The 26,879-nt window shown below is 42.5% G+C and overlaps 1 protein-coding gene across 1 annotated transcript in view; it reads right to left on the bottom strand.

Annotated features, from left to right (window-relative positions):
• The window catches only part of INPP5D (inositol polyphosphate-5-phosphatase D), an 86,091-nt gene extending 69,519 nt beyond the window's left edge, over positions 1-16,572 (bottom strand). The window contains exons 1-2 of the mRNA XM_018567655.1: positions 16,322-16,572; positions 11,110-11,173 (exon numbers count right to left, since the gene is read on the bottom strand). Of these exons, the coding sequence (XP_018423157.1) occupies positions 11,110-11,173; positions 16,322-16,455 (198 nt within the window). The 5' untranslated portion in view covers positions 16,456-16,572. The remainder of the gene's footprint in view (positions 1-11,109; positions 11,174-16,321) is intronic.
• Positions 16,573-26,879: the final 10,307 nt, after the last annotated feature.

The raw sequence follows: 26,879 nt of genomic DNA, 5'->3' as shown, positions 1-26,879 counted from the left end.
GTGTGAATCTCATGGACAGAAATACCAATCCCTTTGGTAGTTAAACAGCACTGGTGTGGTATATGTGTATTTAGCTGATTGCGTGGAGTCCATCTTTAACCAGTTGACATCCGCGGTGTTAAACCCCCTTCCCATCCAGGCCATTTTTCAGTATTCAGCGCTGCGGTACTTTAGAATCCAGCCCCTCCCCTGTCACGGCAGAGAGCCGTGACAGGATCGAGAGGTGAGCGAACGCCGGTATGTGTTCGCTCACCTCCCGATCTACTGAGCCGACCTGTGACAGTCCCATTGTCACAGGTCGGCTAGTACTATAAGGTGAGTGAAAAGCACTCACCTCATAGTTCTCCTTTAAATGAGCCTGTATATAAGCTAGCCAGCGATAAATGGCATGTAAATGTTGTAGTAATAATGTGGAAATAAACAACATTGTATCATCCATTTCAGCTATCTACTTTAATAAATGTCATCAGTTGTGTGAAACCATTTTTACACTGTAAGGGAAGAGTTTGCAGCGGTTCTTGGCTCAGATGTCACCAAGATAATAATTCTTTAGTTTGAGTACATTGTCACAGTAAAAGCTAGAACTATAACACTGGATTCCACCAAGTAGTTTCCAGTTCCTTTTCAGCAAGCAGATCTAAAAATTTACATGCAAAACTGTTGTGGTTTAGAAATGAGGAAGAAATAGTGATGGTTGCCTAGAGTCAGTGTTGATCAGCATGAAAATGATAATATCTCATGTCTGTTAACTGGGGGCTGGCATTTTTTTTGGCTGCCTAAAATGTGGTCAACACTTATAGTAATTTTTCAGTGGTTGGTGAATGACAAAAGACTCTATTAACAGAGGAAACAGAGGAACGGTCCTTATTCTCAAGCAAATGACAGTTTTTTTCAGCACAAAAGTACTCTCACATGGCAAAAATATAGATTTGTATCCATGTACTAAGGCTTAGTAAGCTGAGTCTAATGGGTTGACTCCTGCAAAAATTATGGGGGTTATTCACGACGGAGCCGAAGGATCCAGCCGTAGCTTCGCCTGATCCTTCTGCTCGCTTCGGCTGCCTGAGCCTTTTGGTTTAGTCGAACTGAAGGGCTGCCGTATGGGCTATTCAGTTCACGTACAGCAGCGAGCGGCTCAGCCGAACCGAACCCATATGCTTCGGCTCGGCTGAGCCGTATTCACAGCCAAAACGTGGAGAAAGGTCGGCCGAAGCTGACCGGTCTCCACGCAAATGACAGCTTGGCGGAGCCAGCCGTGATCTCACGGCTCGCTCTGCCCAGTTGTAATGACAGATCAGCATCCCCAAATGACGTGGGGACTCTGACAGGTGCTGGCCAATAGGAAACAGTTGGGCGGAGCTAGCAGTGATGTCAACGCTAGCTCTGCCCAATTTTTTTTATTTTGACGGCATCTGTCAGATGTTTGATTATGCGGCGGGAGTCCGTCGCGTGAGGTCTGGTCGGCGTGCATTGTCTTTTTTCATTTTTTTTTCTTTCTTTTCTTTGAAATATAATTTTTTTTTATTAATATTCCTATTTTTTTACATTTTTTAAAATAATTTTTTAACATCATTCATTTACCTTTTTTTCTATTAAGCTCGCTACCTCAGAGGTACCGAGCAGAATAGCCGAGCAGAACAGCCGAGCCAAATGCCTCGGCAGCATTCAGCTATTCACTCACTGCCGTTCGGCCCCTATGAGAATGTTGGATCGGCTCAGGCAAACTCTTTCTGCACTTCGGCTCAGCCGAACATGCAGAGCATGTTTGGCTGGCCAAAGTCAGCCGATGTACAGCTGATTTTAGCAGCGTTTGGCTCACTTCACTTCAGCTCAGTTATTCACTCGGCTGCCTTCGGCGGCTAAGTGAATAACCCCCTAAATCTTTCTCCATAGCATGATGAGACAATGCTGGGAACTGCATGGGAGAGGTAAGAGATAAAAAAGCAGAACTCTGTGCAAAATTATTCTTAACCCTTGCAGTGGGGCTATTCTCGCACTGCAAGGGTTAAGTGCTCATTATTGTCCAGGGTCAAAAATAAAAAAGTTATACTCACCCAATCCTCCGAGTCAGCTTTTTCTTAGACCGGTACCTGGACCCTCACTCCCCCTCCACTGCAGCTATCTAGAGTCCCTCAGTTATCACATTCTATACACAGTGTATAGAAAGTGAGGGCGCCGAGTGACATACTATCGCTGCAGAGGAGGAATACAGGCGGAAGGGACCAGTCTAAGAGAAAGCCCATTCGGAGAATCTCAAAAATTTATTTTACACTGTGCAAAGCCCTGCCATGTGGACCAAACTTTGAAAGCTAGTTATAATCTGATTTGTGTGGCTGCCAAATCTGTTTTGCTGGATGTGGTATGGGGAGACACTATGGGGTCTTCAGCTGCCATTGTGAAGTGCTGAGCTTCTGATATGGCTGCCTTCAGGCGTACCTGCACCCAATTCATTCTTTGCTACATATGATCCAAGATGGAGGATCTCATAGATTAGAGTTAGGACCACACTATGCAGAGGTGCCTTGATGGGGCAGTGCGGCTTCCACATGTTTAGCAAAAGTTGTGCAATGAAAACCTCTGTTTTTGACGCAAAGTGTTAGACAGTGTCATTTGGGTTTTTTTCTAGGCTAGATGGTAAGTGTGCTGGGATTTTGTGGTTGTACTGTAGAAATGTCCTACAAACACATATAATAGCATGCATGCCATTATCGTGAAAATAAAGCCTAACAGGGCTATTCTAAAAAAGAAAAAGTTATTCCTACAAATAGGAATTAATCTAATGACAAACTCATTTTCTCTGGTGCAGATTTGAGATAACTCAAGATAACAAATACATGTTACCTTTCCTACAAATACCCCTGTCATTAAAGCTGTCAGTTTAAAATAATAATAACAGCAGCTAGCTGGTTGGTGTTTGGCTAGTGTGAAATTAGTACTTGTTGATGAAGTGAAAAAGGAAGCAGCATGAACAGTTGGGGGAGTATGAAGAAAGCAGAAGAGTAAAGAGGGTGAGAGTATATACAGACAAGTCATTTATTTCATTCTGTTCAAGTAGTGTAGTGAATAGGCTGAATAATTAATTTGCATTCATGCCCCAAAGACTACATTATAACTAGATAAAATCAGGAGTATTTTATCTTATTTAATTAGCTTCTGCATGCCCAATCTCGGCTTTTTTTTTTAAGACAGATTGTTTTTAATCATTATTATATAATATCATAAAGTAGCCAATTAGTGAAACAAATGACTTGTCTTTTTATTTTGTTATTTATACTTTCAGTCCATAACAAAATACAAGCTAATTAAGCCTGTTTGTAAAGATAGTTAAATATATATGTTCATAATTATCTTTTTTTCTTCTTTTGATTGTCAGACATTCATAAAGTTTTTATCACAATAACCTGATGCAAGACCGAAAAATGTATCTGGTGGCAGGCTCCAAAATAGTGGCAAATTGTATGTCACAGAAATTGAAGTGGAAGTAAATCTGACAAATAAAAAAATTTAGTTTTTGGTTCTGCCAAAAGAATATGTATACGTGTCTATTAGCAATTGTTTGTATACTGATTGAGCAAAATAGAGATGGGTACCGAGACTGCGTGTACAGGAGGTACATTATCAGTAGTGAAAGGCGAATCTGCTTGGGTTTGATTCTTGGTAGGTTCAGCGAATGTGTTAAAAAGTTTGCAATTCATGTACCTCATGGAAATCAATGAGAGACAAATCTTTAAAGTCAAATCTCTCCATCTTTAAGGCTAATAGGTAATAGAAATTGTCAAACAAAGGACATACCATGCTTCCCCGAAAATAAGACGCTCTCTTATATTTCTTTTCCCCCAAAAAATCACAAAAATCTTATTTTCGGGGGATGTCTTATTTTAAATACTGATAGTCCATGGTCCTATCGCACTCCTGACCGCGTAAATCCCTTCAAGAATTGGGTGCTGCGGTAGTCAACGGGTGGCAGCCGTAACAATCGTGAGCTAAAGCAGAGACACCAGCACTCCAAATTTGCAAAATACGTCTCTTTATTGACGTGCATCGTGGTAAAATTTGGAGTGCCGGTGTCTCTGCTTTAGCTTATTTTAAATACTGTCACAATACTTGCAGGCTGCTACTGTCCTGGAGCTCTCCTCTCTGATGCCGTTCACAGTTCTCTGTGGGATCCCGCCAGGGAGCCACCTCTCTCGTCGCCAGGCTGGAGTGCTCAGTCACCTCACCTCACTCTGACCCCACTGGCCATACGTTCCTTGCTGTGCTGCTGCCTTCTGGGAAATGTAGTTTTCTGCCCGGCGTCAGCTCTCTAAGCAAAGGCTGAGGCCGACAGGTGTCTGCTGATTTCGTGACAGGGGCAACATGCGGGATCTGCGGCGCACCGGTTAGTCCCCGCCATGTACTCTGGTTGCTCTCTGGGCCACCCCCAAACTAGGTCTTATTTTCGGGATAGGTCTTATATTACAGGACTGTTTAAAAATAGTGCTAGGTCTTACTTTTGGGGTAGGTCTTATTTTCGGGGAAACACAGTAGGTTGCTAGTCACCGCCACCTACCTATATTTGCAAAAAGAAAATATTAATAAATATCATTCTGCAGGGAGATGACACCCCCCTTATGTTATGCAACTTTGAGGATGACATGGAAAAACACAAATTTTTCATATTATATGCTTCAGAGATTCCTATGTGGTGTTACAGAACAGTGTGATTTTACATGACAGCATCAGCATATTCTGGAATCACATAATTTGTATGTGTAAAAGCATTTGTTAATTTTATAAATTCCTTGGTTTACAAAAAAACAACGGTACCCCTATCTGATTAATTTCAACTGTTAAAAACAGTTTTTAGGTAGTTTTTGCATTGACACGTGACTTGTTATCTAGCGATAACAGGCTACACTTGAGAGGTTGAAGGAGTAGACAGAACAGATCTAAAAGGAGGTTTACACTTCTTAAAAAAATAGAAAAGTTAACTTCATAACAATTGCCAAACAATGGCCAAAAATGTTTCATAGCATAGCTTAGCTCATGTTTAATATATTGTAAACAAAAACACTTCAACATCACAATGACACATTCCAGAGATAAGGCAGTTATGAAGGAATACAAATGACAGCAGCTGGAGACTATGTAAGCAGCTTGATTAGGCAGCAATGTAAGAATCAGAAGCAAGGCAGGTTTAAAATAAATACATAAATAAAACAAAAATGACATTCTATTATTTCAGAGACAAGAAGCAGAAAATAGCAAAGACACACTGCACATAATATAAGCCTTTTCAAAAGCCTGTTTTTAAAAAGGGAAAGAGGAGGCAGATTGTAACATAGAATAAAAATTATAATAGATTATGTCAAAGACAAGAAGCAAAAATATTGCACACCACACATCATGTATGCCTTTTCAGTAGGCCGCATTTGGAGTGAGAGAAAGAGACGAGGCATTTTTATCGAGAAATAAAAAAATCATAGTGGATTATGTCAGAGACAAGAACCAGAAATATAGCACAGACACACTGCACATGGAAGCTTTTTTAGTAGGCCACATTTGAAGAAAGAGGGACGAGGCAGTTTTTATTAAAAAAAAATAATTTCAGTGGATTATGTCAGACAAGAGCCAAAAATATTGCACAGTCAGGACTGAATCGGAGAAGCATGCATTTGGAAGGATACACACAGCATGCAGTCTTCCATCCTACTAATCCACATCTGTGTTTATATGAAACAGAAAAAAGGAAGATTGCATTTCAGCTGTTGGAGCAGGTGGCATTTTAAATCAGACACAACCCATGCAACTGTTCATGCCAAATATACACAATATTGAGTGTATAAAGGAAGGAGCATTTAGCACACTGCGCTTGTATTATTTCTACTATTTCTGATGGGCCATATTGTCAAAACAACATACCAATTTAGCATTTGAGCAATAAAATCAATTAAACTTTTTTGTTAAGTGTGCAAAGAAATAATATGCTACACACAGTATACATAATATTTCCACAATTGATTTTAGACCTGATTGGCTATACCCCATCCACATTTACCTACGCCCAACAAAAGGTGACATTTATATTTCTCAGGTTCTAATTGAAATAACATGTCCCTCATACACAGCATGCACCATATTTCTATAATTTCTTGTAAGCCATATTGCCTTCCTCATTTGTCCTTAGAGCAGGGGTGTCGAACTCAATTTAATTGTGGGCCGCATCAACATTATGGTTGCCCTCAAAGGTATCTGTAAGACTATATAAATGTATCTAATCTTTATCATAATTGCCTCTATATTCGATTATCACTGCTTTTAGTAATAACTTAATATCTAGATCTGAAAGTAGAAGTCTAGGAAATGGCCTGGTGGGCCTGTCAGGACTGAATCGGAGAAGCATGCATTTGGAAGGATACACACAGCATGCAGTCTTCCATCCTACTAATCCACATCTGTGTTTATATGAAACAGAAAAAAGGAAGATTGCATTTCAGCTGTTGGAGCAGGTGGCATTTTAAATCAGACACAACCCATGCAACTGTTCATGCCAAATATACACAATATTGAGTGTATAAAGGAAGGAGCATTTAGCACACTGCGCTTGTATTATTTCTACTATTTCTGATGGGCCATATTGTCAAAACAACATACCAATTTAGCATTTGAGCAATAAAATCAATTAAACTTTTTTGTTAAGTGTGCAAAGAAATAATATGCTACACACAGTATACATAATATTTCCACAATTGATTTTAGACCTGATTGGCTATACCCCATCCACATTTACCTACGCCCAACAAAAGGTGACATTTATATTTCTCAGGTTCTAATTGAAATAACATGTCCCTCATACACAGCATGCACCATATTTCTATAATTTCTTGTAAGCCATATTGCCTTCCTCATTTGTCCTTAGAGCAGGGGTGTCGAACTCAATTTAATTGTGGGCCGCATCAACATTATGGTTGCCCTCAAAGGTATCTGTAAGACTATATAAATGTATCTAATCTTTATCATAATTGCCTCTATATTCGATTATCACTGCTTTTAGTAATAACTTAATATCTAGATCTGAAAGTAGAAGTCTAGGAAATGGCCTGGTGGGCCGGATTCGGCCCCTGGGCCTTGAGTTTGACATATGTGCCTTAGAGGAATCCCAGAAATATATAAAAGCTAGGTTTCTCAGATTCCACTAGATTACACAAACAGCATACACAATAATTCCACAATTTCTTTTAGGCCTGATTGGCCAAGCCACATGCCCATCTATCTTTGGAGTATCCAGAAAAGTAAAGTTTATATATTTAACATTACAATTTAAGGATTATTGTACACACTGCACGAGTGTAAAAATAATATCTGCAAAGCTTTTGAGGTAAAAACCAAAATACAGTATTTATTTTTCACTGTTAAAGGATATTTTACATAATGTATAGACAGTATTGCTCAATCTCTTAGGCTGCATTTTGACAGACTGCGTGCAGTTTTTCAGCCCAAACTTCCACATTTAAGTATAAGTACTGTATTTTACATAAGAAAGGGATAAATGATTCAATAACTCCATAGACAGTATTTAGGCACCTTTGGTAGGCTGCTTCAAGACGGGAGACAACTGGCAACTTTTAATTTATAAAGATTCAACTTTAGAGTGTATTTATTTCCCAGAAAAAAAGGCAGCAAAATATTGTACCCACACATTAGTTATACAATTTCACCACCCGCATTTTGAACAGGAGAAACAACCATTGGGGTCATTGTAGACCACAAACTGAAAGGTAGTTTGCAGTGCCAGGCTGCTGTAAACAAAGCTAGCAGGGTCTTGTCCTGTATTAAAAAGGGGATGTATTGCAGGGACAAGTCTATAATTTTGCCACTTTATAGATCATTGGTTCGACCTCATCTGGAGTACGCGGTCCAGTTCTGGTCACCGGTACTAAGAAAATATGTCCTTGAGTTGGAAAAAGTCCAGCGGAGGGCAACCAAACTAATTAGGGGTATGGAGGCCCAGAGCTACGAGACAAGGCTACTAAATTTAAACATGTTCACATTGGAGGTGAGGAGATTAAGGGGGGATATGATCTCCATGTACAAAATGTTCAATGGTGGTAGCAACATTAGCGATAAACTGTTTAAAATTAACTCCATTACAAAGACTAGAGGCCACCACCTAAAATTGGTGGAAAAAAAATTCCAGCACAAGGGGCGAAGGGGGTTCTTCACAGTAAGATCAGTTAGGGTCTGGAACTCACTGCCACAGGCGGTGATTTCAGCAAAGAATGTGGAATTGTTCAAGAAACTTTTGGACAATTTCTTAAGGGACCGTAATATACAGGGGTACAGGTACTCCTAGAATGAGATCCTAATAGGTTGGACTTGATGGACTTATGTCTGTATTCAACCTCAAATACTATGTAACTATGTAACTATGTAACCAGGCAGCTTGTATTTAAACCATCGACATTAGAGTGCAATATTTCACCAAAAACAGGGCACCAAAATATTTTACAGACTCCATAAGCAGTATGCAAGCAATTTCATCAGGCTGCAGTTTATTGTGGAGAGACCAGTCAACAAAAGCACTGTTAGACTTCAGAGAGAGAATATCCACAAACATTCCTGCTGATGAAGCACTGGCATAGGCTGAAAAAAATGATGCATGTCCAATTAGCAGCCTATTCATTGCAATGAACTCTCTTCAAGAACTCCAGATAAAATGTTTATTAAACCTTACAGTGGGGCAACCCCCACACTTCAAAGGTTAAAAGAGAACTATGACCTAACCTTTTTTGTCCACAGTTCTCTTCAGGTTCACAGAAGGATACTAATGTCCTCCGGTGACCCAAAACTCAGTATGTAGCGGGCTATTGCCCATGATATGCTGAGAGTGCACAGCGGCACCACAGCTGGGATAGTTCCCGACAATACTATCCTGCTGGCTGATTGACAGCTGAGAGGCAGAGCCAGCTGTGCCCGCCCCCTCTCCCATCTGTTCCCCCAGTCAGCGCTGGAGGATGGGAGGGGGAGGGACGAATCCCTGCGGCGAGTGGTGACTGGCACTCACCCCTCCCCGCAGGGAGAGGATTGATCAATAGAGCCCACTTCCTGATCAATAAAGCCGACCTCTGACAACTTCATTGTCAGAGGTCGGCTTAAATTATGGGGATGAGTGTTTTTCATAATTCTCCCATAATTCTCCTTTAACTGCTGGTATGGTCTAGGTGCTAAAAAAAGTTATACTTACCCGAAGTGAGGAGTCAGCTTGTTCTATGACCGGTCCTTCCAGGCTCACCCTCCCTCCTCTGCAGCAATCTAAGGTCCTGTAAATCATCACATTCTATATACAGTGTATAGACACATGGACACTGAAGAACATTCTAATGCTGCAGCATAGGAGAAGACACGCTTTAGAGACCGGAAAAGCAGGGAGCCAACTCATATAACTTTATTATAACTTTTTTTTAACACCTAGACAAAAATGAGCAGCTAACAGTTGATTTGCCTTGGGGTAGCCCCACTGCAAGGGTTAATAAAAGTTTTGCCCAGAGTTCTCCTTTAATGCTACCAATGTCAGCACATGGCACCATGCCACAAAAATGTAAATAGGCCAACATTTAAAGAAAAGTAAAGCCAGACCTTTTCTGGCTTCAGGGCCGGTTCACACCAGCTCCGGTGCGTTCCAGCATGATTCGCTGCTTTAACGCACTAAAGCACATCCCGGTCGGCTTCCTGCGTTCTGGGGCGATCGCCGCAGCGTGATTGCCTGCACCAGAATGTGTGGCAAAACAATGCCTGCATTCCGATTCAATGCAATCTGAAAAAATGCTGCAAGCACTATTTTTTCAGATCGCACTGGACCGGAATGGAAGGCATTCCTGTGCCTCGTGTTTCGGTGCGGGTGATTGCACTGTGGGCGGGGGGCGTGCCAGCGGTGCTATTGACATGGATGGTACCACCACGCCTCTTCCCGCCCCTGCACAGAGGAAGCCAGTCAGGAGGCCCTCCAGTGCGTTCCAGCAGCAAATTGTGCTGGAATGCACCAGAGCTGGTGTGTCACAAACCGGTTCTAAGTATTGGGAAGAGTACATTATACTCTGCCAATACTTCTCCCTTAAATACATAATAATAACACAAGAATTAATAAGAAAGTATTTCTCCCTACAGAGAATGGTAAGCTTGTTGACTGTTCTCTACTTCTGGCAGATAACCTACAAACTTATCAGAAAATATCACAGCAGGGATAGTGGTTTAGGGGCAAGGTTTAAGCAATAAATCCCTGCCAAATTATAAAAAGCCAGTATATTAGTAACGCACTGGACTCAGGACTTAGTAACGCACTGGACTCTGGACTTAGTAACGCACTGGACTCTGGACCAACCTGGGGCCCCGCAGAGCCCACATGAAGTCCTGTAGAGCCCACCTGAGAGTGACCCTGCAGAGCACACCGTAGATCCAGTACAGCCCATCTAAGAGTCTCTATGGTGGGCTCTGCAGAGTCTCAGGAGGGCTGGTCAGGGTCCCTTTCCCTGCACACTCAGCTCCTTACCTGCCACTGCTGAGGCCCGGCCTCTTCCACTGGCAGACTGGCACTTCTGGGGCCCTGCCTCTTCCACCGGCGGACCGGCACTGCTGGGGCCCTGCCTCTTCCACCGGCGGACCGGCAGTGCTAGGACCCAGCATCTTCCGCCGCCGGACCGGCGCTGCTGGGGCTCAGTCTCCTCCACCTCTACCTCCTCCGCTGTCAGTGGGCTGAGGGGGGCCAGGCCCCACAAGCCCCTTACATGGGTACCAGCCGTACACCCCTGATGGCAGCCCTGTCAGTGCATCCCTAGTTTTAACTCTTCACTACTCTATCCTAACAAAACAAATGTTGGCTATACATACACTTTAAAGGTTTTTGCCCCATCATCTACCTGCAGAGCAGTTCTGAGAGTGCCAACTTGCATGTAGCATTATCAAATAGAGATTATTTATATTATTTCAAAATGGCTCATTGCTCCGCTATGACAACATCAGTAAATAGTGATTACATATCATGCTTTATAGGGCAAATTTGCTTTAATTGCCCATGAAAATGAATGTTTTGAATATATCTGTGAGAGATTTTTAGGCAAGGATGGTCTCACTGACCTCAACTGACAGCTGACTCCCGGGATTCCGTAAAATTCGGTATGTGTAGACACAGTTCTGGAACCTAGAAACAAAAACCAAGTCAGGAATCAGAACCTAAAGGTTATTTCTAGCAACAAGTGAAAGCGATTAGTGAATTACAAATACTGTCCATTGAAACACCGCAGCTGTGCTAGAGAGAGAAAATCCTCTAATTTACCTTAAAGTGACACTAAACTCAGGATTATATTAAAAATGCATTCATTTTACTTAACTATTAATTTAACTATTACCTAAATGTAGCTTATTTGTGTATCACTCAGGGCTGGTGCAGACTTCGGCGTTCCTGGGACGCGCTTCACAATGGCACCTTCAGCGCGATCGGCAGTGGTGTGTCATTCCATGACCATCCGATCCCCACACGGTCACGGATCGCCCAGATATCAACCTGGCCTCAGCTGTAGATCCTCAAATCATCTCAGAATTGGTGCTGACACTGCCCTTCCTTCTGGAGGGTGGCTACTTTTGTTCGCCATGGTCCCTGTGTGTGTTACTTTTGTTCCCCATGGTCCCTGTCTTTGGAGTGTGGGAAGAAACCAGAGTACCTGGAGGAAACCCACACAAGCACAGGGAACACATACACACTTTTTGCAGATAGTGTCCTGACTGGGATTGGCACTGGTGACCCCGCGTGCTATAAGGCACAAGTGCTAACCACTAAGCCATTGTGCTGCCCAGGTTTTCTGTATGTGAGTGATTGCAAGGGGCCAACAAGGAAACAAAGGTACAGAAGTACAAGCCCTAGTGGAAAGTTTGGACCTTACTCCAACTTCTTCTCCCTCTAATGGTCTCTCCTATACTATCTCTGCCTTGGCTGCTCCACCCTTTGTGCCTCTCAGTAACAATAACAATTAGCACAGAGGACACTGGATGGAGAGGTGCTATCAAACTATCCCGCATTACAGAGAATGTGGAAGTTGCTAAGAGCTGGTGCAGATGACAATGACATACATCCCTTGAATCCAGTCATGTGAGCTGTAGAGTCAATCACTATACTGGCCCTTAACAGCTTTCCCATGCACTGCTGCCAAGGATACCTGTGGCCTACCTATTACCACCTATCTCCTTGGTAAGGTCTCCACTCATTCTATGTGTCACCACAAGGCAGGGCCAAAGTTGGCCGGGGCCCCTCTCAAGAGCAGCAGCAACCTCTGTTGCTATAACATTGGGGTTCCCAGATAACCAGATTATCAATTAAAGAGACTGAAATTGATTGGACCAGTACAGCTATACCTCAATTAAAGACTGAAGCCCTGAGTGGGAAGCATGGGATCCCAGTATATATTTCAATGTGTATTTTTAAATTATGATAGGATTGTTCCTTTATGGTAGTTTTCGTACATTCAAAAATACAACCATGACAATTCTGAGATACCTAAATGAACTAATTTCTTCTTTGAAGTGCTTCTGAATATACAATGTTGTGGTTTTTTTTGTTGTTATTGCTATTGCCACTGTTAGTAATCTTCTGTGGGCTTGCTGATAATTAGAGATGTTCTCTGCATTTCTACATTTTTTTACTGTTCAAAAGAACCCCAAATCATACACATAAATAGCAACTTCAACAGAATAAAGTACCTCTAGTTCCAATGTTGGGGTCTAAATACTTTTGGTAGTTAACCAATTCATCTGCAACATAGGTGGATGTACAATTCCATTAGTCAGCTTCCAGTGATGGTAGGCTAAATTAGGGCTGCTTATCAGGCAATACGGTTTTTAAAACCCAATTGAGCCCTCTAAGTCTAAATCAACTAATACATTTCAGGTACATCAATACAAAAGGTGTTCAATGTCTAAAGGTGCCCATACACCTTACGACCATCGCAAGACTTTTGTCTTGCGATGGTCGTATGCTTACTGAAAGCTCGTACGATCTGCCCACCTTGGACGGGTAGATCGTACTTGCGATCATCGAAAGCCCGCCCCGCTGAGGGGCGGGCTTGCGATGACCACAATGCAGAACGGGCAGTGTGCACGTGCGCACACCGGCCCGTTCCAGAGCTATCGGACGAGCAGGCTAGAAACCCGCCGACAATCGTACGATTCTCGGCGGGTTTTCGAGCATGTTGGTTCGACAAAAGATGTGCGACCGTACAGTAGAAACGGTCGCACGTCTTTGTTCACACTGCTCGATTCTCGTACGATTTTCCTTCTAACGGTGCCCATACACCTTACAATTATCTGCAGATTTTCTGTAGTCAGATGGGAAAAGTGCAACAGATTGGCCCAGGTGGAGATTCCTCCATCTACACAGTTAGGTGTAGATGGAGGAATCTGTTGCACCTTTTCCATCTGACCACAGAAAATCTGCAGATGATTGTAAGGTGTATGGCCTTACAGTAGCTGCAGAGTGGGACCCTTGCTTTCTGCGGGGAAGATGTGGTCTCACTACAGAAGCTGGAACTCTGCAAAGACACCACTGCTTCCTCACAGAGAGCAAGGGTCCCACTCTGCAGCAAACTGGCATGATATAGGCTTTTCTATTCACATTGTGGCTTTGCACATCTTTTGTTTTGATGTGCATGGAATGCATTTAGCTGACCCAGCTTTAGCTGGACAGTTTTAGATGGGTGCTGGGTATCGGATGGAACTTCACAGTTCTGATCATCCAAGCTGCCTCCAGCATCCATAAATTTAGTTTATTCGATCACCCGATTAGTACAGCACCCACTGTACTCTGGGGCCGCTTGCTGCAACTTCAACCCGCTCTCCTCCTGGCCAATCACAAAATGTAGCCTGGGACCCTTTGCTTTGTTCCTCTAGATTGACATCCACTTATCAATGTATTTAAAATGTGTATAACTGCTCCCAGGAGCCAGTCAACTGCTTGCATCAAGGCTGAGAGCTCGTAAGAGGAGTACTAAAGTAAGTTATTGTGATGTTTTCGGGAAGCTCAGAGACCCAGTGATGATGTCACTGGGTGTACAATAAGGTTTTTACTCGAAAACAGAAAGGTTTAAGTTAAAAAATGTAATTATCATGTTGATGAGGGTCTAAATGGAGAACCAGGGAGGGCAAACTATAAGCAGATAAAACTGTTATCTGTAAGATGTTTCTAAAGCCAAAACTTTTTTTAGTTTTATATAGAGCAATGAGGGATTATAACCTCATTGTCAGTTTTTTTTTCTGTCTGTACCCCCACTGGGGAAATGCCCCCCTTTATTTGTCCTGATGAACATTGTCATCAGGATCCAAAGCAGGAGGGGATGAAAGATTTAGAGCTACATGAACAGGAGGTTTAGGCAAAATCATCCAAATGACAGCTATATAGGAAGATATTTCCCTCACTGGAGAAATGGCAAAAAAAACCTGACAAACGTTTAAATACTCACTACTAAATTAAAAAAAAAAAAAGTTTTGGCTATCGAAACATTTTCTAGCATGACAATTTTCTAGCATGACAAAGCCAGACTGTCCAGTAAAGAGACTCTCACAAGACAGGGAAGATGACAGTCAGCGAGGCTTAGCCATTAAGTCACAGCTAGTCAAGCCCAGTACCAAACTGAAACTAAATTAGAGAGGAACATTGAAGAGACCTTTCTGGCTAACCAAGGAAGTAACGGGTAACTTGTGACATTTGCTCTTAGGTAGGACTTTTACTTTTAAAAGTTTAAAATGAAGTACAGATACCCCTAGAGAGAATCAGACAGGATAGTAATATGGGAGCTGTCATTGCTGCCTAACTTTTGAAGGCTCAGTGTTGTAATTTTTTTAAAATTTCCTAATGTGACACTAAAGTAAGGAGTTAAATCTTAAAAAGGCATTGAAGTACCCTAACTATTAACAAAATTGTAGTTTATTTGTGTATCACTCGGCTGCATATCCTCAAATCGTCTCTGAATTGCTGCTGACATTGTCCTTCCATCTGGAGGGTGGCTGCTTTTGTTCCCCATGATCCTGTGTGTGTTGTAAAGTAGCCACTGCTCCAAGCTCACTCTCATGATGGACTACAATCTCAATACAAATTAGTAAACTAAACACAAGATTGTAGTCCATCACGGGAGCCATCTTGGAGTGATGGCTACTTTACATCACACACAGGGACCATGGGAAACGAAAGCAGAAGGAAGGACAGTGTCAGCACCAACTCGGAGCTGATCTGAGGATCTACAGCAGAGTGATACACAAATATGAGACATTTCTGTTAATAAGTAGGCTACTTGAATGTATTTTTAAGATTTAACTCTTGAGCTCAGTATCACTTTAAAGCCCAACTCCAGACAGAAGAAAAAAATACTGTGGATGGAGGAATCTCCCATTGGGCCAACCTTCAGTATCTTGCAAGTCAGCCCTGTTGGCTGTCAAATTACCTAAAAAATCTGATTGGATGCAGGCATTGTTCAGGTATTTTGAGATCCAGCGGGGTCGACTAGCAAGATATTGAAGCTTGGCCCAGTGGGAGATTCCTCCATCCACACAGTTTGGTGTAGATGAAGGAATCTGTTGCACTTTTACCATATGACCATCAAAAATCTGCTGAAAATCTATAGGTTTTATACAGCTTTATAGTACACCATTGTATGTGAATAAACTAAGGAACCACCCACAGGTCAGGCAGAAGAGGATAGCATTGGGCCCTACCAGAGCAATGTACACAATAAGTAATACAGCCCATTCTTCTACCCCCTACAGTTAATGAGCATTTAACCTACATCAGGACAACAGAAAGTAGTTAAGACTATAGAACCCCACCCCTCTCCTATTCTCCATAACATAGAGAGGCATGGTTCTGTAATAGATCACCGAGAATAATCAGACAGCATAGTAAAGATATCCAGTCACTTCTTATTGAGCCTACAGGACAGAATGTGAATAATGAAGCACAAATGGCAAAAATACTTATAGCAGTTGTAACCCTCCACTACTCTGTCCAAAATATTTTGGCTTTTATATATACTTTAAATCTATCCAGCTGTACCCCAAGCCAAACAACATTTCAATAACAGTTGACAATAAACTTCTGGAAACTTCTGGTAGTGAAAACATTGATTAGCATCCAATAATGATCCAGATTATTTTTATTTCTACGAGAGGTTTGACAAATGGAAGCAGACAACTGGTTGGTTGTGATGAGCAACACTCACCCTTCCTACAACCTTCCACAGCAAACATCTGCGTACTCTGAGTAAGACACTTATCTCCAATCAACCATGATAAGCAACATTTCACTTACAGCACGCAAAGAGCATACGCCCGGCAAACCGATTCACTATCTCGCACTAGGTAACTCCCATCCTTGCCAGCATGTGACAGCAGATCCTCAGCTTTGGAGCGAGTGATATTCCCATGGTACCAGGACAGTGGCATCTCAGGAAGTGTCAGTTAGATGCAGTGTTTGCAGAGGACACCCCTCTGACTACAGCGTCAGGACCTCAGTATCTTCAGATAAAACATCAAGTTCTGCAGAGTAAATGCTCTCTACTAGTTCTCTTATTCTGTGTGTTACAGTTTCCTGTTTAAAACACAAGAGATGCAGAGGAAACAGAAACATGGGGACTTCCTTATTATAACCACAACACAGAAGGGAGGGGTGAAAGAAACTCATGACAATTTTGCACCAGGTACTTGCATTACTGCTAGATGTAGCTGCATCAAACTTCATTTATGTCAGACACTGGCGGTCATTGTGGCAGCAGGGCCCCCTGATGAACCATGCCAGGGCAGCCAAAAAAAACACACAATTCTCTTTCTTCATGACTGCTGGAGTATACCACCTGCTGCTATAATAATGACTTCTTCTGTACTGAAAATTAGTATGAGCACTTTTTCGATATGACCAATTTTACAGCATAGTCAATGTCATTCTCGGTAGCATTTGCAATTTTTAGTGCTAAAAGGAACATTTTTTTAAAATTACCACCTGCTGCTATAATAATGACTTCTTCTGTACTGAAAATTAGTATGAGCACTTTTTCGATATGTGCTCATACTAATTCACACATTTAAAGTGATAAGGATTTTCAGCTATTTCAAATGCTGATGAAATCACTTACAATGAATGCTGCTCCTTGATCTTTAAAAGTTTTAGTTTCCTGCAGAATCAGTTGGTCCCCTGAGCACTGGCCCTGATATTCTGTTTTAGGGTTGCTCTTTTTCCCTGCATGGTCCTATGGAGCCACCCTTGTGTGTGATAGTAAGCTGGCTGTGTCTCCACAAACACACAGGCACAGCAAGGCAATCTAATCATCTTCTCCTTTCTACTTTCTCTTGACTTCTTCCTCCCTTCTCCAAGCATGTAGATGGATAGTTGATGGAGAGTTCTCTGTCCCTTTGTGATCTTGTACTGGACAGAAAGTTGAGGAAAGCTCAGCTGAGAGGGTTGGAGTCGGCTGTTTGGAAACATGATGAGTGTAAGCGCTTGGACAACAATTTAAAGAAATTCTTTGCTGGGCAATGTGTATTTGTTTGATCTGGATTCCTTATTGAAAAAAGTTTGAGAGTTTAATATTAGATTAAAGCTCCATCCTTGTTCTAATTTAAAGGAGAACTATGTGGTTAAGGCTTTTCCGCATAGTTCTCCTTAGGGTAACGGGAGGATACAAACTAGCGTCCTCCCGTCCCCCTAGGCTCAGTATACCACGAGCTGTAGCACTCACCTCATAGTTCTCCTTTAAAGGAAACTTACCTACTCCCAGCTCTGTGTGCTGGAGCACATGAATGGCTCTGGTGGTGTCTTGTCTCTTCTCCAGATTGTCGAAGGATGCCACTATCTTCATTTCAGTCTCTGGTCCATACCTCTCATCTGTCCCTCATTTGGAACCAAATCCTCTTTCCTCCTCAGTTGTCCCTCATTTTGGTCTGATGTACAGATATCTATGAAAAGGTTCTATTAAATTATTAAAAGTGCTATTAACTAAAACATTCATCTTATCTCTAAATTATTTGCTATTTCAAAAGGCCAGCATAATTTTTCAACCTGACTAACTATGCAACTATGTAACATAAAAAAATGGGAAACCCCCCCCATTCTGGGTTTAAGAAATTATTTTTGGCATATACAGTACATTCCAAGTGGTCTGTATTACCTGTGGGGGTGTGGCAGGGGTTTATCCTTTGACTAAATACAGAGGAGGGAATTTATCTAAACTGCAGCAGACAAAATCATGACAGCCAATTAGCTTCTATTTTCAGTTTGTTCACCTAAGCTCTGAAAAAGAAAGATCGAAGTGGATTGGTTTCAATGGACAACTGCTCCAGATTTTGTCTGCTAAAATGATAAATTCCCCTCATTGTGCTGTTAGTCGTCCCCCTTTCTTATCTCAGAAGGTTGGGAGGTATGCTTCAGTCTACAGGCCCTATTCAGTGTATGATTCACCCTACTATTGCATATGACCTCCTCAGTGCACTGAGATTATTCCACACATACACTAGACATTGCAGTGCAATACCTACTACCTGATCTTCCTCCCTTTCAGAGTTTGGAAAACCAATCAGTGCATTCGATCTTGCCTATTCTTCACTTGAATGCCACATATTTTTTTAATATTGGAATGCTTGTAGTGGTTTAACTTTGGGAAGATGTAATAGTAGTAGCAGCAACAACAACAATACTACTACTACTGCTACAACAATGACGACTACAAAGAAGAATAAGATAAAAGATAAAAAGTAGTAGTAATAATAATAATAATAGTAATAATAATAATAACAGCATTTACTGAATTAGTAATAGGTACTTGCTTATACTGTACATAATGCATACTGGCACTGTGTTATGCCATTGCCACCTGCTGTGGATATGAGGCATTACAAAAACAGCTCTGGAATTTCTTTGGAAACTGAAAATAAAAGAAGTTTTGAACCTGACATTACAATGTGCTACTGTGATACCTGGTCCATCCCATTTAAATCATTGGGTCAGTTGATTAGAAGAGCAGAGAATCTAGCTCAGTGAATAAAGTAAAGCTAGTACCCAAACGCGTTGAATATGTATTTGTGACAGCTAATGATTCCACTGTGCAAGTAAAAGTTTTGTATCTAAACAGTTTAGAAATCCCCCCATAAAATATATAGAATTGCAGGCATCATCTAAATACTATAGTAGTGAAGCCATGTGACCTAATTTCTACTGTCATTATTGAGCCTGATGAAAGGGGCCCTGTGCAGCCCCGAAAAAGCTTGCCTTCTTGACATCTATCAATAAAATGGATTTGCACTGACGTGAATCTTCGTATTGGAGTGCAGGTGACATTTGCATTTGCTAATGTCTACTGTGACACAAAGCTTATCTCACCGTAAACCTCCAAAAGTGAAGTAAGAAGGAAATTGCAATCAAGAACCAGGTCATACGACTAGGCACATTGCACAGTCAATATATATATAAGACTGTAGTTTTAAGATATATTTAAAGTGCCCATAATAAAAAAAAGTTAGTTGGAGTACCTCCTCGAGTAGGTGTCAATGGGAATTTCTGATATCTTGCACTCCTTTGTAATTCATACAGTTTTATGAATATGTATTTTCACCTGAATTAAGCTGATCACATTAGGTGGCAATAAGACTTAGGGGCAGAATATCACCGAAAGATTGGATCACCTAAAGATTCATGCTACTGTCTATGAAGGAGAAAGGGGAAAGATCAGCAAGGCACAACCAGAGTAATCTTTGGGGAAATATTTGTGGTTGAATCAAAGAGAGGTAACCTTTTTGGTCTGTTGCTGTTTAATCACTGACAAGTAACAACCCATGGACTCAGAGGCGACCTTTGTGCATTGGTTAAATGCAGCAGAGGAAAATGAGGTCACTAACCTGACTCTGCTGTTTGTATACATACCGTGTTTCCCCGAAAATAAGACAGTGTCTTATATTTTTTTTGACTCAACAAAATGCACTTTTTTATGTACAACAATCCACACTTATTACCGGTATAAGACTTACAAGACAGGAGTGAGTGGCAAAGTTAAGAATAGGGTTATCAGGGCAGTCAAGGGTGCCGTACCTTTCCAAGAGCAATTTGGTAACCAATCGCTGGCCAGAATGAGCGAAGCGCGCTTTCACTATCAATTCCTCACAGGCGGAGTGCATTTGGTATCACTCCGCCTGCGACAGGAGCCGGCGCTATAGAGGAGGCATCGGCTTATATGCGGCTCTGCTCCCTCCGCTGCCGCCTCGCTTCCTCTAGCGCTGGCTTCGTGGGCCCCGCTGATTCTCTCCAGCGGCTCTTCAAGTTTCCCCTTATGCCACCACCGGCCCTGGGAATGGTCACAACTAGGTCTTATTTTCGGGGTAGGTCTTATATTTAAGCAATTCCCAAAAATAGCACAAAGGTCTTATTTTCGGGGTAGGTCTTATTTTCGGGGAAACAGGGTATCTAGACTGGATAAACCAAATATACAACGATCTGCCATAATTATGACCTCTGAGAGATGAAGTGAATAACATTGATTTTCTCATTAAGTTGGCACCTGGAAGTGGGTGGGATATATTAGGCAGCAAGTGAACATTTTGTCCCTGAAGTTGATATGTTGGAAGCAGAAAAAATGGGCAAGTGTAAGGATTAGAGCAACTTTGACTAGGGCCAAATTGTTATGGCTAGATAACTGAACCAGGGCAACTCCAAAACTGCAGCTCTCTGAACCAGGGCAACTCCAAAACTGCAGTGCAAAGAACCTACTGAAAATAGTCCAAGGAAGGAAAACTGGTGAATCGGTAACAGGGTCATGGCCAGCCAAGGCTCATTGATGCTTGTGGGAAGCAAAGGCTAGCTCGTGTAGTTGAATACAATAGAAGGGCTACTGTAGCTCAAATGGCTTTGGTGCCAGATACTGCAGCATACCTTCAGTCCATGCCGCTACGGGTCAGTCACTTCTAGTCTAGCAAGAGCACTTGCTCCTGATGACCTCTGATTCCTCAAATGGTCTGCACTGCTACAGTGGATTGACTGCTCCTCCCAAAACTCTTGGTAGCTGTACAAATTTAGGTTAAACAGTTGATGCTAGGATTGGAAAATTGTAGCCTGATCTGCATATTTCAAAGGCTTCTAAAATAAAGAAGACAGTCAAGACAGTGGAAGATAGTGGCATAACAATAGGCATGCGGCTGCTATGTGGCTTGCATGCAAATATAACACATATCCATTGCTGTATTATTAAGGGTTGGAGAGGATGACATTCACACTGATCCTGTACCCCTGCATAGTCCCGTTAGTGTATAATGTAATATATTCTGTATGTAATGTAATGTTTCCATTTGCAGTTTGATTTGTTGGTTATGTCTTATGTAACCAAAGACTGAGAATACCTGCATTCAGTCAGGTTAATGTGTAGGAAAACAACTGTGGTTAGAAAAAAATTGCAGCGCTAACCCCCAAAGCAGCCGCTGTGCCTGGCTCACCTCTAGTCTGTGTAGGGTATGATCTTCAGCTGCCCACCCATTAGCATTAACTGCCCTTCTTCTATTGCCCACAAAATCTGATGTCCACTCCAGTAGTATAATGCTGAATAACTTATTGAAAAATTTTCACTGGGGAGAGAGGGTATAGGGATCCTAGGCTTCCAGGGTATGACAGACACAGGCTCTGGATTCACCAGACCTGGTTAGCATTCCATCCAGAGTAGATCCTCTTGGGAGACGGACAGCAGATAGTATTTTAAGTAGCAGGTCAGTAAGGATGAGTATAAATCCTCAGCAAGAGAGACACCAGCCATGCCCCTGAAGTCCTTTGAGTTCCGGGTAGCTACAAGAGCCATCCATTGTTCTGGTTCTCCTCCTCTGGCAGCAACACAGGCCTCCTCAATGTTGGAGGCCCAGGGAAACATTTCCCTCACACAAGGCTATGCCCACCCCCAGGCCTCAGGCCTAGCCTGGGGGGTGGTTGGACAGTATCCAGCCCTAATCCATGGCTGGTCCCGGCTAGTCTCAGACACATAATCCCTCCAGTATATGTACCCTATCCCAGCATGCAACACTGGTTGAGAGAAACCCAGTGATTGGCTGCTGTACTGTACATACACTACAGTGCCTCTCATTGGCTGTCCCACAATATGACAGAGTCACACTCTGCCCAGGGTGGTACAGACAATGCCAGACACCTGGAATTAATTACCACTATAATCCAGCCAGGCTGACTACAGTCCTGGCTATCACTAAATGTCTAGTAGCCACATCACAGAAGGTGATGATGGCTACAATATTTTCTGCATAATCAATCAGCTTTGTCTCAGATTACATAATACAGGTATTCCTCACTTAACGACCGAGTTCCGTTCCTACGACCAGGTCGTTAAACGGATTGGTCGTTAAGTGAGGAACTCTATACAGTACTGTACTGCATTAGTACAGTACTGTATAGCGTTGCCGATGTACAGTAACGAACAGTGTACTGTACATCAGGCAATGAAAATACTTACCAGGACCCGCAATGAAGATCGGAGGACACCACTTCCGCCGGCGACACGGCGCACTGACGCTGACGCGCAAGGTCGGAGGTCGATCGGCGCTCCGTCGTAAGTGCGAGTGGTCGCAAAACAGGTAAGTCGGTAAGTGAGGAACATCTGTAGTATATGTATCGTCCAAACTGTTGTCTGTGTACTGTTGTAGAGATTTCCTTTCACTTCCTGTCCTGGATACGCAACAGGAACAGGAAGTTAGGAAATCTCCCAAAGTGAGGGGAATTCACTAGAATAGATGTCCGTATTGGAGAATTTCCCTTCACCTCTTTTTTTCTGGTGACATCTTTAAAATTTGGGATTTCCCCTCACTTCTTGGTCACAATGGTCACCAGTCTAAATAGAGGGATCAATCCCCCAACAAGGACACAGTCAACAATAAAAACCTTGGCTAAGGGTCCTATCCTTCCCCATTCTATCAAAAAACTATTAAAAGTTTTGCCTTTACATACACTTTAGGCACCCTTTCTGACTGAAGAAACTGATGTTGGTGAATGCCACTGAATATTTAATCTGGTAAATGAGCAGTTTTGATGGCTTTATAAACAGGGTGAATGTAACTCCGTACAGCTAATGGTCAATGGATGTGTTTTTAAATATGACCTGCACTTTCTAAGTCTAGATAACCTTCCGTTTAAAGTTTAAAAGGAAGTTTAGTATATATTTTTCCTAACTGTAAATGCCAGAAGGGGGTGCTCGTGTACAGCTGTTATGTTACTTCGATGTATTTAAAGGTTTGTGGGGTTTTTTAGACCATTATTTCAGCAGTTCTTTTAATGATGTTGAAATTAATTTAATGTGGCTTGCACTTGCAGAAAACATTGTGTGTGATTTTTAGCTGTCTTTGTATCCTCTATTGTGCAACACAAAGACAATACTGTTCTTGGTTGACATCATCTTAAATCTTTTACAAAGTTATTTTTAATAAAGGAGAACATGCATTGCACAGTTTTCTCCAACATAGACTGTGAAAGCACTAAAGCAGCGTCTGTATATCTGTATGCATAGTTATGTGATATAAATGACACAGAAAAAGAAGCAGAAATAAATAAAGTCAGCATTGTAGAGAGGTCTTTTTAAGGAAATAGGTAGCAAGCCCCCCTCGCATTTGTTAAAACAAAAGCCCACCTCACAACAGTCTCAGATTCCAAGGGCATAGCCTGCTTTGCCCCAACAAGTTGATCAGTGGAACCTTTCTTCCTCTCAAACTCCCCCCATGTAGGCAGAGTTTGAGAGGAAGGGTCCCCCTGCCCTGATTACAGCAAGGGGCAGTAAGATCTACTGGCACTTCAGGAACTTTCCTCTTAAGCACTGTCTACATCAATATGTAGGGTTTGAGAAATAGGGTCCCACTGCACCAATTACAGTAATGGGCAGCTAGACTTCAGGATTTTTGGAGGTTTGGTATTAGGCCTATCTAACCTGGGGATCCCTGGAGCCCTCTTCCGGTTTTAGAATGATTAAAGTGGCCCTGATGGCAGCTACAACATTAGCACCCTAGCCATGTCTCTCTGTGTACATCTCAGGGGTTGTTTCTATCATGAAGCAATACCAGAAGGGTGCTGGAGGTACAATAATGATGGAAGAGGTAGAGCATGTGTGGTGATGAGGGACAATTATTGGTAATAGTTGCTCCTTCAGCAAGTGAGGTACCTGCTGTGAGCCACCCATACTATGGGTATTGGGTATTAGGTGAGACCAGTTAGAATCAGCCTGTGGAATGGGTTGCCATATAGTACCTGCGTAAGGACGATCAGATGTGGGGCTTAGCATTGAGAGAAGCTCGCCAGGGTAAGATATAATGGCAGTATTTTTGTGTAATATGGCAGCAGTATCTAGCAGAGATCTCTAACATCACTTTTGCAGTGCTCATTTGTAATATACAACGTGGCTTAAAAGCTACCTTCTATGAGTAAGGGCCCTTAGAGGTTTTAGATGTCTAAATGATTGGTCTATTCTTCTGATGTCAGGAACAGAGAAACCACATGATGCTACCACATTAGAGTAACCAAATTTTTTTTTTAAATGTCCCTTATTTTTTAAACCCCCTGCATTGTATTTTAGAGTCATCTTAGCACTTCTCATTTCACAGTTATATTGTTTTCATTAAACAGTGAGGTTGGTGGCGGGGCAAACATGTCTGCACAGGGGCCCTTATCGACTTTGTGTACCCCTGTCCGTGTTATGGCACTAATAATTTATTTATTTAAATGAGATCCATATTTCCAATGTACTGACCTGTTCCAGTTCAAGTGCAAAACTGGGTTGTGGATAGCATAGGGAATTTTAGGGTCCTAAAGAGACCCTAACAGGCTTTTAGTGAGGACATCTCCTATGCCATAACCTATTGGACCCATAACTCTCTCAGTGAAACCAGATCAGTAAAAGATGCATTTGATTCTTGCACACAACTCTGTTCCTTATTGAATAATCCCAAAGGTGTACAAAGCTCAGAGTATTGTTTATCATGAGTAACATGAAATGAAAAGGGAAAGGTACACTGCTTGACAGTATAAATGGGTGTTCGTATAATTGTTCCTCAGAAAACCGTACTTTTCATAAAAGGTAAAAATAGAACCCTGTAAGCGAAATCCACGAGCTTTATTGAGCTTTACTGAGCTTCAGCTAATAACAAGTTAGAACTGAAGGTGCAGCAGAAATAACTTGAAGCAAAAATAACACATGCGGACCAGATGGACCACAGATTTCTGTTCTAAAATGTGATAACTGGGACATTACATGGGCTCGAACCAGATGAAGTTACAACAGAGAGTTGGCAAGTTATGCTGTACGGTGGTTAAAGATTAGAAGGAACCCCAAGGACATACAAAACAACATTCTCTGGGCAATAGGGGTGGTTTATTAGCATAAATAAAGCAGAATCCCTGAAAACGTCATAATTGGTAAACTGAAGAAGGAATGCGCCAGTGTAGCAGGTGGATAATAACATACAGCATAACATAACAATGTAGGTAGGGATGCACCAATACCGATTCTAGTATCGGTATTGATACTGAGTATTTGGGTGAATACTCATACTTACCCCCGATACCGGAAGAGAGACTCCTCCTGACCGGCAGTCCCGCGAGGGAACATGAAGCCAGATTCCCAGTCAATCAGGAAGCTGGGCGGCAGGTAATGCTGATGGGCTGGGAAGCCGGCTTCCCGGACAATCAGCATAGAGCCGGCGAAACAGCATGGAGCAGGCTTCCCGGGCAATCAGGAAACTGGGCATTGTGTCATTACCCGCAGGCCGGCTTCCTGATTGCCCAGGAAGCTAGTTCCATTCTAGCGGAAGCACCAGTATCGATGAGTACCAAAAGAAAAATATCGGTACTCGTACTCGAAAAAACTGTATCGGTGCATCCCTAAATGTAGGGCATACATTAACGCCACCATATCCAAAGTGTTCCGGCATGGTTCCAGCCCAGAAAGTACTGGATTCCATAAATCAAGACGTGCCGCATTCTGTGGTGGGTGGGGGCGTGGTGGTGCCATTCATGTCAATGGCACTGCAGACATGCCCCCCAACTTCCGCAATACAATCGCACTGCAATCGAACACAGGGTATTCTATGTCCACGCGGCGCGGCTTGATTAAAGTGATCCTGTGCGTTCCGGGCTTATTCTGGGCTACGGGCTCCAGTCCATTTTTTTCCAATGGCACTGCACTGGAACGCAGCCCATTCCAGTACCAGGTATTATGGTGCAGGCGATCGCACTGCGGGCGGGGAGCGTGTCTGAGGTGCCAGTGACATTGATGGCACCACCACGCCCACTCCCGCCCCTGAACACGGCAGGCTTTATTTATGCGATCCAGTGCGTTCCGTGCTCAAACTGTGTCGGAATGCACTGGATATAGTATGACTATGACTGGGCCCTCAAAGCAGTTAATCTGACATTTACGGCAGGTGGAACTTCCTGGTGCATGTGTTTTATATGACAGTGATGGATTCACCACCACCAGACTTGGTGAAAGTCTCCTTTGCTCTTTTAAAAATATGCCCTTAAAGAGGTTCTAAACCCTCCGGTTGTTTTTGCCTATATCTACTGCTAGCAAGCAGTAGATATAGGCAAGAAGTGTAAAAAAAAAAAAAAAAACCCGCTTAAAATCATTTAAAACTTACCTCGTTATCGCCGCTCGTTCCTGCGCCGAGAATCAGGAACTGCTCGTACGGCCGCAAAGGATCTTGGGGCGGGCGCATGCACAGTTCCGATTCTCGGCCGGGAGACGAGCAAAGACGCAAGGTAAGTCTATGGACGCGTGCACCCGCCTGCAGACACCGCTGGATCGGAGAGACAGGGCAGTCAGCGCTGGATCGGAGTGACGTCACACCGCTGGAGG

This window comes from Nanorana parkeri, unplaced genomic scaffold, assembly GCF_000935625.1.
Source record: "Nanorana parkeri isolate BGI_ZX_2015 unplaced genomic scaffold, ASM93562v1 scaffold1080, whole genome shotgun sequence".
Taxonomy (NCBI): Eukaryota; Metazoa; Chordata; class Amphibia; order Anura; family Dicroglossidae; genus Nanorana; species Nanorana parkeri.
The sequence above is the reverse complement of the archived record's forward strand: the minus strand, read 5'-3'. Positions and strand labels throughout refer to the sequence as shown.